This window comes from Podarcis vaucheri (genome assembly GCF_965113315.1).
Source record: "Podarcis vaucheri genome assembly, chromosome: 18".
Classification (NCBI taxonomy): domain Eukaryota; kingdom Metazoa; phylum Chordata; class Lepidosauria; order Squamata; family Lacertidae; genus Podarcis; species Podarcis vaucheri.
This window is the reverse complement of record NC_138756.1, coordinates 8,324,280-8,336,471: the sequence shown is the minus strand read 5'-3', so window position 1 is coordinate 8,336,471 and position 12,192 is coordinate 8,324,280. Positions and strand designations below refer to the sequence as shown.

The 12,192-nt window shown below is 49.7% G+C and overlaps 1 protein-coding gene across 3 annotated transcripts in view; it reads left to right on the top strand.

The window, feature by feature from the left end:
• FBN3 (fibrillin 3) overlaps positions 1-12,192 on the top strand; it is a 150,278-nt gene that overhangs the window by 119,291 nt on the left and 18,795 nt on the right. For all 3 annotated transcript variants that reach the window (XM_082206194.1, XM_082206195.1, XM_082206196.1), the window contains 8 exons: positions 314-430; positions 2,969-3,097; positions 4,971-5,090; positions 7,432-7,557; positions 8,299-8,451; positions 10,104-10,169; positions 10,507-10,632; positions 11,764-11,883. In XM_082206194.1, the coding sequence (XP_082062320.1) occupies positions 314-430; positions 2,969-3,097; positions 4,971-5,090; positions 7,432-7,557; positions 8,299-8,451; positions 10,104-10,169; positions 10,507-10,632; positions 11,764-11,883 (957 nt within the window). The remainder of the gene's footprint in view (positions 1-313; positions 431-2,968; positions 3,098-4,970; positions 5,091-7,431; positions 7,558-8,298; positions 8,452-10,103; positions 10,170-10,506; positions 10,633-11,763; positions 11,884-12,192) is intronic.

Below are 12,192 nucleotides of genomic sequence, written 5' to 3'. Positions count from 1 at the left end.
CCGTTCTTAACCTGAAACTGATCTTAACCTGAAGCACCACTTTAGCTCATGGGGCCTCCTGCTGCCGCCGCGCCGCCAGATTTCTGTTCTCATCCTGAAGCAAAAGTTCTTAACCTGAAGCACTATTTCCGGGTTAGCGGAGTCTGTAACCTGAAGCGTATGTAACCCGAGGTACCACTGTACGTAAATCCGGCACTGGCTGTGTACAATGCAGAGTTAATCATTCTGGGTTGTTCTTAGGACTGCTTCAGCGGCTCTGAAGTGCATCAATCGACGTCACATCAATCCCCTCTCGCTGTTTTTGCATCCACAGACATCGACGAGTGCGACCGCCAGCCCTGCGGGAACGGGACGTGCAAGAACACTGTCGGCTCCTACAATTGCCTCTGCTTCCCCGGGTTTGAGCTAACCCACAACAATGACTGCATGGGTAAGAGCATGGGCAGGGACCCAAGGACCGAGTGTGGCCCTCCAAGCCTTCCCGCCTGGCCCTCAGGACTCTCCACAGGCCACACCCCCTTTCCTAAGCCACACCCCTCACTGATTCAGCTTCACATCCTCCTCGGACGTTTCTTTTCTGGAATAGAGTCGCAGAAACATAGGCCTGTAGAGTTATAGACTCATTGAACTGCAGACTTGGAAGGGATCCATAGGGTCATCCAATACAAACCTCTTTAATGCAGGAATCAATAATAATAATTTATTACTTGCACCCCTTCCATATAACTGGGTTTCCCCAGCTGCTCTGGGAGCCTTGTAGCAAAACATAAAAGAACACAACAAAACCTCAGGCATTAAAAGCTTCCCTATACAGGGCTGCTTTCAGATGTCTTCTAGTTGTTTATTTCCTTGACATCTGGTGGGCGGGCGCCACCACTGAGAAGGCCCTCTGCCTGGTTCCCTGTAACCTCACTTCTGGCAGTGAGGGAACCGCCAGAAGGCCCTCGGAGCTGGACCTCAGTGTCCGGGCTGGACGATGGGAGTGGAGATGCTCCTTCAGGTATACAGGGCCATTTAGGGCTTTCAAGGTCAGCACCAACACTTTGAATTGTGCTCGGAAACGTCCTGGGAGCCAGCATAGATCCTTTAGGTCCAGTGTTACATGGTCCCAGCGGCCACTCCAAGTCACCAGTTTATCAGCTGCAATCGGGATTAGCTGTAGTTTCCAAGTCACCTTCAAAGGCAGCACTCGAAAGCACATCAGTGCAAGTAGATAAATAGGTACCACTGCCGCAGGAAGGTAAACAGCGTTTCCGTGCGCTCTGGTTTCCGTCACGGTGTCCCGTTGCGCCAGAAGCGGTTTAGTCCTGCTGGCCGCATAAACCAGAAAGATATCTGCAGACAAACACTGGCTCCCTCGGCCTGAAAGCGGAGATGAGCACCGCAACCCCATAGTCGGACTGGACTTGACTGTCCAGGGGTCCTGTACCTTTGATGATGATGTTAACAACTAGGACTAGCCTCCTGAGAAACATTTTCTATCCAAATGCGATTTTGGTTTTAAAAGCAGTGTAAGGTAGTCTCTGTGGGAATATATTGTATTCAGTTATGGAGTACAGTGGCGCCTCGCAAGACGAAAAGAATCCGTTCTGTGATTCTCTTCGTCTAGCGGTTTTTTCATCTTGCGAAGCAAGCCCATTGACGGATTAGCAGATTAGCGCTATTAGCGGCTTTTAGCGGCTTATCTGCTGATCGGATCAGCTGATAAGCGGCTTAGAAAAAGGGGGGGAGGAGGGAAAAAAACCAGCAGGAACTCGCAAGACATTGTCGTCTTGCGAAGCAAGCCCATAGGAGATTCGTTTTGCGAAGCACCTCCAAAACGGAAAACTCTTTCGTCTAGCGAGTTTTCCGTCTTGCGAGGCATTCATCTTGCGGGGCACCACTGTATCAGAGTTTTTAGGGGGTTAACCAGGCTGAGATGGCTGGGATAGCAGGCTTGTTGGTTTTTGAATGTCTGATGTAGATTTTTTTCAATTTCTTTGTTCTGTATAGGACAATAAAGATTAATAATAATAATAATAATAATAATAATAATAATAATATCCTGCCCATCTGACTTTTCCCCAACCACTCTGGGTGGCTTCCAATATCTATAAAAACATAATAAAACATGACACATTAAAAATCTTCCCCGTTCAGGGCTGCCTTCCAATGTCTTCTAAAGCCAATGAATCAAAGCTAATGCGATTCCAAACTCCCAGAATGCCTCTGGATAGAGGATGCAGAGATTTGTGTAGAAACCAGTAGGTTTTCCCATCGATCCCTTCCACCTTTGCCTCTGGCCTCGCACGCCCCAGCTCACGGCCCTCGGGAGGATATGTCAGCCCTTGGGTTGCGAACCATAGCTGTCAAGCATCCCTTATTTGGCGGGACAGTTATCCCAGCGCCGTGTCCCACTGCTGTCTCTTATTGATGATGTTCCTTAAATTTCCCGGGTTTCAAAGGAAGCAGCTCCTCTCCCTCCCTCCCTGCCGGCCAGGGAGGAGGGAGGCTCCAGCTGTGTTGCTTGGCTGTGTTGCTCAACCAGTAAGGAGTCTAAGAACGACCGGGGGGGTGGGGCTTGCATGCCTTGTGTCAATCAAATCGGCCGCGTTGCCTGGGGACTCGCCTTTGCTCAGCGCTTCCCAGCAGAGAGGTGACGGTGGTTTTCCTTGCTGCATCACCTTTGCCGGGTTGCTGCGCTGTGGGAACCACCGCTTGAGGCTTCGTTTGGCTGCTGGCTGGGCTTTCTGCCTTTGGCTTGGAGGGGCTCAGAAGCTGAACATACCTATGCTTGGAAAATCCCTTATTTTGGCTGCTGATCCCTTATTTTCGAGGCTGCTGGTCCCTTATTTTCAAATCTGTGACAGCTATGTTGTGAACTGCTCTAGATTCCTGCGGCAGGAGGTGGCTCGGCCATCTTACGGGGACGCACTTTGCCGGCACAGCTCCTGCTCACGTTCTCTCTCTCTCTCCCCCCCCCCCACAGACATCGACGAATGCTCCTCTCTGGCGGGGCAGGTGTGTCGGAACGGGCAGTGCATTAACAACATTGGTTCTTTCCGGTGCCTCTGCCAGGAGGGCTACGACCACACGCCGGATGGCAAGAACTGCGTTGGTGGGTGTCTTCTGGATCCTCTCCCTGGAGGCCCCCCAGGAAGGGTGGTGTGGTCCAAGCAGGGTGGGACGTCCCCAAAGGGAATCCATCTCACCAACCAGCAACAAGGACATCTCTTTGTGGAAGAGGGCAGGGCGGCCCCTTCGCTTCCAGACTCTCGAACGAGGCATAGGATCACAACAATGAGAAATCGAGTCTTTAGTGTCATTGGCTCAGTCCTGCGGAACTCCCTGCCACTTGAAATTCAGCAGAGCTTTTGTTATATTCCATTTGTTTTATTCATTTATAATGATAAAAAATAATGACCATATTTTTCGCTCTATAAGGCACACTTTTTCCCTCCTAAAAAGTAAGGGGAAATGTGTGTGTGTCTTATGGAGCGAATGCAGCTGCGCAGCAATCCCTCTTGCTGTTCTGGCTTCAGCGATAGCCGCGCAAAGACTCTTTCAACAACATTTGATTCAGAATATTCTTTTTCTTGTTTTCCTCCTCTAAAAACTAGGTGCGTCTTATGGCCAGGTGCATCTTATAGAGCGAAAAATACGGTATATACTGCAGTGCATTTTAAAAATATATCAGAGCGGTTTACAGCAATAAAATATAACAGTACAATTTTTTAAAAAAAACATATTTAAAAGGTCAAAAATAGACACCGTTGTGGAGGGATGCATTCTTAAGCGCCTACATCGCAGAAGAGTTTCCAGGAGGAGTTTAAAAGCTGGCAGAAAAGGCGCCTGCTGAATTTATAGTGGCAGGGAGTTCCGCAGGACTGGGCCAATGACACGAAAGGCTCAATTTCTCATCGTTGTCCAGTGAACTTCACCAACTCAGGGAAAGACCCAAGGGTGTTCCTGCATCTCTGCGATCGAACTGGGATGTAAGGGATCAGGCGATTTGTTGAGGTACCAACATATGCAAGGAGGAACAGGTGTCTGTGTCGGAAATCAAGCCTATCTCGGGAGTAACTGGCAACACTCCCAGGCACCCGGCTTGGTCTCCTGTTGACCTCCCTGGCTGCATTCCCAGCGAGATCCAGGCAGAGGTCGCGATAGGCGATTCTTCTCAGCGTGAGAAGAACACACCTCCTCTCTCCTGCTCTCCCGGCAGGGAAAAGGAGATAGACAGAAAACGTTTTTACATGCTTTTATTTCTGTCTTTGAAGCATTACAGAAAACATGACTGCTCTCTTCAAGCTCCAGCAGTCGAGAGACAAAAACCTCCTGTACTTCCTGTACAAGAGGAAGAGCTCATATTACACTCTGAGCTAATTCCGGTGCATCGCCCTGTGTTTTGACTGTCCCTCTGTTTCCCACGGAACAGTCCCAACATCCCATCATGTGATGTTTTCAAGCTAGCAGTTTGCAGCTGCGTTGCTTCTATATCGTAACAGGCGGAAGGTGATGTGCGAACAGGGTTTAGTGAGAAGTCTAGAATCAGAGGGACGCGGGTGGCGCTGCGGGTTAAACCACAGAGCCTAGGACTTGCCGATCAGAAGGTTGGCGGTTCGAATCCCCGCAATGACGGGGTGAGCTCCCATTGCTCGGTCCCTGCTCCTGCCAACCTAGCACTTCGAAAGCACGAAGTGCAAGTAGATAAATAGGTACCACTCCGGCGGGAAGGTAAACGGCGTTTCCGTGCGCTGCTCTGGTTCGCCAGAAGCGGCTTAGTCCTGCTGGCCACATGACCCGGAAGATGTACGCCGGCTCCCTCGGCCAATAAAGCGAGATGAGCGCCACAACCCCAGAGTTGGCCACGACTGGACCTAATGGTCAGGGGTCCCTTAACCTTTTAGTAGAATCAGAGGCAAAAGCTGGAGCCCCATTGGGTGACTCTCAACATCTCCACACTGACCCTCTTTCCTTCTTCCTCCCAGACATCAACGAATGTGTCAGCCTTCCCAGGACTTGCTCTCCGGGGACCTGCCAGAATCTAGAAGGTTCCTTCCGTTGCATCTGTCCGCCTGGTTACGAGGTGCAAAACGACAACTGCATCGGTAAGTTTCATTTTTGAAGCTGTCCCAGAAACTCCAGCGGGTGCAGAATGCCGCAGCGAGGCTCCTCACGGGGTCTCTGCCATGGGAGCATATTCACGCAGTGCTTTTCCAGCTGCACTGGCTCCCGGTGGAGTACAGGGTCAGATTTAAGGTGCTGGTTTTGACCTTTAAAGCCCTTCACGGCCTAGGACCCTCGTACCTACGGGACCGCCTCTCCCGGTATGCCCCACGGAGAGCCTCAAGGTCCATAAATAGCAACACCCTAGTGGTCCCGGGCCCTAAGGAAGTCAGATTAGCTTCAACCAGAGCCAGGGCCTTCTCAGTGATGGCTCTGGTCTGGTGGAACGCTCTGTCTCATGAGACCAGGGACCTGCAATATCTGATTTCTTTCCGCAGGGCCTGTAAGACAGAGTTGTTCCGCCTGGCCTTTGGCTTGGAGCCAATTTGATTCCCTCCCCCCTTTCTTTTTCCTCCTGTGATGAGGCTCCATCTTAATATTTTAATGTTTCAATATTTTAATGTTGTATTTTAATCTTGTTTTTAAGTTGTATTCATTCAACTTGTTTTTATTATTGCTTGTTAGCTGCCCTGAACCCGGCCTTGACTGGGGAGGGCGGGGTATAAATAAAAATTATTATTATTATTATTATTCAAAACTCTTTCTTCGCTGCTTCTCCACGGTTTGTTGTGGCTGAAGCCGCGCTTGGTAAACCTTGGTTTGTTTTTGCTGCAGAACATCTTGGGGAGTTTGAATAAGGCAAAATCAACGAGATATAAATTGTTGTGCCCAATTAAATTCTACTAACTGAAATGAGTGGATCTAAGTTAAGAACGTGGGCAGCAGCTGCCTAGTCCATCTACCTCAATGTCGTCTACACAGACTGGCAGCTGCTCTCCAGGGTTTCAGGAAAAGGAACGTCGCCAGCACGGCTGGAATCGAACCTGGAGCCTCCTGCATCCAAAGCCTTACCACTGAGCTGGGCACCCAATTGTTGTTGTTGTTGTTTAGTCGTTTAGTTTTGTCCGAATCTTCGTGACCCCCTGGACCAGAGCACGCCAGGCACTCCTGTCTTCCACTGCCTCCCGCAGTTTGGTCAAACTCATGCTGGTAGCTTTGAGAACACTGTTCAACCATCTCGTCCTCCATCGTCCCCTTCTCCTTGTGCCCTCCATCTTTCCCAACATCAGGGTCTTTTCCAGGGAGTCTTCTCTTCTCATGAGGTGGCCAAAGGACTGGAGCCTCAGCTTCAGGATCCGTCCTTCCAGTGGGCACTCAGGGCTGATTTCCTTCAGAATGGATATGATCTTCTTGCAGTCCATGGCACTCTCAAGAGTCTCCTCCAGTACCATAATTAAAAAGCATCCATTCTTTGGCGATCAGCCTTCTTTATGGTCCAGCTCTCACTTCCATACATCACTACTGGGAAAACCAGAGCTTTTACTATACGGACCTTTGTTGGCAAGGTGATGTCTCTACTGGTGATGTCCCAGTTAGTCATGTCCTTTAATTCCACCGGGTCTTCTCTAAGTAGGGCTGACACTGGACGCAACTGCCAAAATAAGCTGGGGAAAGGATTTGAAGAAAACTGTTCCATAAACACGCATACCTTGGTTCTCAAACTCATTGGCTCCCAAACGATAGAAACCTGGAAGTGAGTGTTCTGGCTTTCGAACGATTTTTGGAAGCAGAACATCTTGCGCGGCTTCCGATTGGAGCCAATCGGAAGCCGCGCCTTGGTTTTCGATTGGTTCCAGGAGTCAAATGGAATCGTGGGACACATTCTGTTCGAGACCAAGGTAATAATAATAATAATAATAATAATAATAATAATAATAATAATAATAAATTATTTATACCACGCCCATCTGGCCGGGTCTCCCCAGCCACTCTGGGCAGCTTCCAAATAAAATACTAAAATACTGCAATAAATCAAACATTAAAAGCCTCCCTAAACAGGGCTGCCTTCAGATGTCTTCTAAAAGTCTGGTAGTTGTTGTTCTCTTTGACTGCTGGTGGGAGGGCGTTCCACAGGGCAGGTGCCACCACCGAGAAGGCCCTCTGCCTGGTTCCCTGTAACCAACTTCTCTCAGGGGGGGGACAGCCAGAAGGCCCTCAGCACTGGACCTCAGTGTCCGGGTAGAATGATGGGGATGGAGACGCTCCTTCAGATACGGCTGTATATTTGTGTTGCAGCTGACTCACCTCTGACCAGAGTAGACCTGTTGGTGTCAATGGACCGAAGGCACCCTTTCATTTCACTTTGAGAAGGACTAACATTGGAGACAACCTGTTGTTTTTTAAGCTGCTTTAACCAGACACCTGTTTTGTTGGTGCGAACAGATATCAACGAATGCGAGGAGGAGCCTAACATCTGCCTCTTCGGGACTTGCACCAACGCACCTGGAAGCTTCCACTGCATCTGCCCACCTGGCTTTGTGCTCTCCGACAACGGCCGACGCTGCTTCGGTGAGTGACTAGCCAGTAATAATAATAATAATAATAATTTATTATTTATTATTTATTATTTATACCCCGCCCATCTGGCTGGGCCTCCCCAGCCACTCTGGGCGGCTTCCATAAAAACCAAAAATACAGTGGCACGGCTTTCCCCATCCTGCCCTGGCCGGATGTCCATCCACCCCCCTCCTCTGGGACCATACTATCCTCTTGGTGGTTTTTAAAGGTAAAGGGACCCCTGACCATTAGGTCCAGTGGTGGCCGACTCTGGGGTTGCGGCGCTCATCTCACTTTACTGGGCGAGGGAGCCGGCGTACAGCTTCCGGGTCATGTGGCCAGCAGGACTAAGCCGCTTCTGGCGAACCAGAGCAGCGCATGGAAACACCGTTTACCTTCCCGCCGGAGTGGTACCTATTTATCTACTTGCGCTTTGATGTGCTTTCGAACTGCTAGGTTGGCAGGAGCAGGGACCGAGCAACGGGAGCTCACCCCGTGGCGGGGATTCGAACTGCCGACCTTCTGATCGGCAAGTCCTAGGCTCTGTGGTTTAACCCACAGCGCCACCCGTGTCCCAGTAATAGGTTTAATAATAATAAATAATAATAATAATAAATAATAAATAATAATAGTAATAGGTTTAATAAGCCCTAATAGGTTTACAGAAAAGATTAAAGAATAAAATTATCACCGGGGGTGGGAATGAACAGCAATAATATAGGGCCCATGCCCTGTTCTTCCTCTGCTCTGCAGACACCCGGCAAAGCTTCTGTTTCACCCGCTTCGACAACGGCAAATGTTCCGTGCCGAAGGCCTTCAACACCACCAAGGCCCGGTGCTGCTGCAGCAAGATGCCCGGGGAAGGCTGGGGAGACCCTTGTGAGCTTTGCCCACAGGAGGGCAACGGTAGGTGACCCAGCTGAGCTGTCCTGGCATGGAGAGAGTTTGCAGGTGAACTGGATTCAGGGCCGGCCCACCCATTAGGTGGTTTGAAGCAGCTGCCTCAGACAGCATAATCCCAAAGGTCAGCACCCCACCTGCCAGTAGAGAAGCAGTGCACACAGCTCACAGACCCTCCATGTTCCCCTGTTTTCCAGAAGTTGTTACGGTTTCCGATTTGATCCCGGAATGTCCTACTTTTCCTTAGGACGTTCTTATTTTCATCAGAGAAATGTTGGAGGGGATGGAATAGGACATTTTTATTTCCATCAGAGTAATGCTGGAGGGGACGGAATAGGTCAGGACATCCCTATTTTCGTTAGAGAAATATTAGAGGCGATGGAATAGGACGTCCCTATTTTCATCGGGGAAATGTTGGAGGGGATGGAATAGGACGTTCTTATTTTCATCAGAGAAATGTTGGAGGGGATGGAATAAGACGTCCCTATTTTCATCAGAGAAATGTTGGAGGGGATGGAATAGGACGTCCCTATTTTCATCGGAGAAATGTTGGAGGGGATGGGATAGGACGTCCCTATTTTCATGACAGGAGTGCCTGGTGTGCTCTGGTCCAGGGTGTCACGAAGAGTCGGACACGACTAAATGACTAAACATCAATATTTTCATGGGAGAAACATTGGAGGGGATGGAATAGGACATCTCTATTTTCATTGGAGAAACGTTGGAGGATATGGATAAGAACATCCCTCTTTTCATTAGATAAATGTTGGAGGGTGTGGAATAGGACGCCCCTATTTTCGTCAGAGAAATGTTGGAGTCTTTGAGCTCATGTGATCATTCGCATAGACCGACAGGCAGATGCAACCAACCAGGCCACACTCAGAGCTGACGATTGACCTGAATGCATTTAAAGTCTAGACTCTAGCGATTTCAGCGGAGCTCTCCTGAGTTTGGCTTAATGTCAACAAGCACACAATCCAGGTGTGCACCTAAACAACCTCAGACTGGCCTCCTCTATGATTTCCACTGGTAATTCATTCCAGAGAGCCAGAGCTGCAACACAAAAAGCCCAAATAAGATTTGTTGTTGCTTAGTCATGTCCGACTCTTCGTGACCCCCTGGACCAGAGCACGCCAGGCCCTCCTGTCTTCCACTGCCTCCTGCAGTTTGGTCAAACTCATGCTGGTAGCTTCGAGAACACTGTCCCACCACCTCGTCCTCTGTCGTCCCCTTCTCCTTGTGCCCTCCATCTTTCCCAACACCAGGGTCTTTTCCAGGGAGTCTTCTCTTCTCCTGAGGTGGCCAAAGTCTTGGAGCCTCAGCTTCATGATCTGTACTTCCAGTGAGCACTCGGGGCTGATTTCCTTCAGAATGGAGAGGTTTGATCTTCTTGCAGTCCATGGGACTCTCAAGAGTCTCCTCCAGCACCAGAATTCAAAAGCATCCATTCTTTGGCAATCAGCCTTCTTGATGGTCCAGCTCTCACTTCCATACATCACTACTGGGAAAACCAGAGCTTGAACTATACGGACCTTTGTTGGCAAGGTGATAGCGGCAGATAAAAGCACCATGGGTTTTTCACAACTTAGCCCTGCTCAGAGTAGACCCATTGAAACAAAAGCAAAATAAACATGCTTCGTTTCCCCCTCTCTATGCAGTTGCTTTCCAGGAGCTGTGCCCTTACGGTCACGGTGCGATTCCTGGACCCGGCGATACCAGGGAAGGTGAGTAACAAAAAGAACAGGGCCTTTGCGGTGGTGGCTCCCCGATTATGGAATGCTCTCCCCAGAGACACTCAGCCTTTTAAGCAGAGGCCAAATGGGATTCCTTAGCTGTGATTACAGGGGGTTTGGACTGGATGAGCCACAGGTCATCCCTTTAAAACTGCGATTCTACTCATCGAGTAGGAATCTCATTTCTCGCCACTTGAATCCCTCGGTTCGGGTCTGGCCTTCTGATCGTGGATTGGGAAGCCTGTGGCCCCCAGGATCCATGCGTGTTTGTCCCCGACCGCGGACCACGTTGAGCACAGAGCAGTTCACGGTGTTGCTCCCTTTCCAGATGTGAACGAGTGCTCCGAAAACCCGGGCATCTGCATCAATGGGAACTGCATCAACACGGACGGCTCGTTCCGTTGCGAGTGCCCGTTTGGCTACAACCTCGACTACACTGGAGTGAACTGTGTGGGTGAGTGGGGGGGGGAATGTATATGGGGTGCAGAACACGTAGGGGTGGAATACCTAAATACCACTTCATCACCTTTCCCCATTTATACAGTGGTCCCTCGGTTCTCAAACTTAATCCGTTCCGGAAGTCCGTTCCAAAACCAAAGCGTTCCAAAACCAAGGCGCGCTTTCCCATAGAAAGCAATGTAAAACGGATTAATCCATTCCAGACTTTTAGAAACAACCCCTAAAACAGCAATTGAACACGAATTTTGCTATCAAATGAGACCATTGATCCATACAACGAAAGCAATAATCAATACTATAAAAGAAATAAGACGGTATTGTAGATGATAAAAATTAAAATATTTGTTTTTCTTACCTGCACTGATGATAGTCATTGTTTGGATGGGGGGCTTTTATCCATTTCTACAGTCACATAATCAATCAATCAATCAGTCAATCAGGAGCTGAACTGGGTCACAAAAACAAATGGACTGAAAAAGCCTCAAAAACGAAAACACAAAATATAGCACAGAAACAGAAGCGCCAAACTTAATCCATTCCGGAAGTCCGTTTTGCCTTCCGAAATGTTCAATAACCAAGGCACAGCTTCTGGTTGGTGCAGGCACCCCGGAAACAATAGCCGACAGCTACCTCAGACGTTCCAAAAAACGTTTCCAAACCGGAACAGTTACTTCCGGGTTTTTGGCGTTCGGGAACCAAGGTACACGGACAGCACCCCACGCCCCCAGGACGTGTGCCACACCCCTGTGGGCAGCGTGCGATGCCCCGGGATGCACGCCAGCCACACACCCGCCTGCTCTGTGCCCCCACCCCCTTGCTGGAACTTGAAGGTCTGCCACTGCCGGGATCCATCTTGGGCAGGCTGGCCGAAGGCTGGCTGCACTACTGTGGGGGACAGGCCCCTCATGAAATAAGCATGCTGTAAGCTCTGGGCTCCCTCCGTGCAGACGGAAGGAGTAAATAGGTGAACAAAGCAGATTTCTGAAAGCTACGGCAGTCTCGGCCGCGTCTCGATTCTCCAATAGACCCCAGGTAAGTGCCCGGGACCACCTGAGCTCTTGCCAATAATGACTGGTGTTCCCCCTGAGGTTTTCTTTTGTCTCCTCTTCCTTCCCTGCCACCCCAGACACAGACGAGTGCTCCATCGGGAACCCCTGCGGCAACGGGACGTGCACCAACGTGGTGGGGGGCTTCGAGTGCGTTTGCGGGGAGGGGTTTGAGCCGGGACCTATGATGACCTGCGAAGGTTAGTGGGGACTTTACAGGGAGGCGGGTTTTTGCTTGAGGGTTCGACCCTGCTTTTATAGGCATGTTATTACGTGACAGCTGCATATTCCTGCGTTGCCAGGGGTTGGTATTAAACCGGGGGTCAGCAAACTTTTTCAGCAGGGGGCCAGTCCACTGTCCCTCAGAACTTGTGGGGGGCCAGACTATATTTTGGAGGGGAAAAAATGAATGAATTCCTGTGCCCCACAAATAACCCAGAGATGTATTTGAAATAAAAGGGCACATTCTACTCATGTAAAAACACGCTGATTTCCGGACCGTCCGCAGG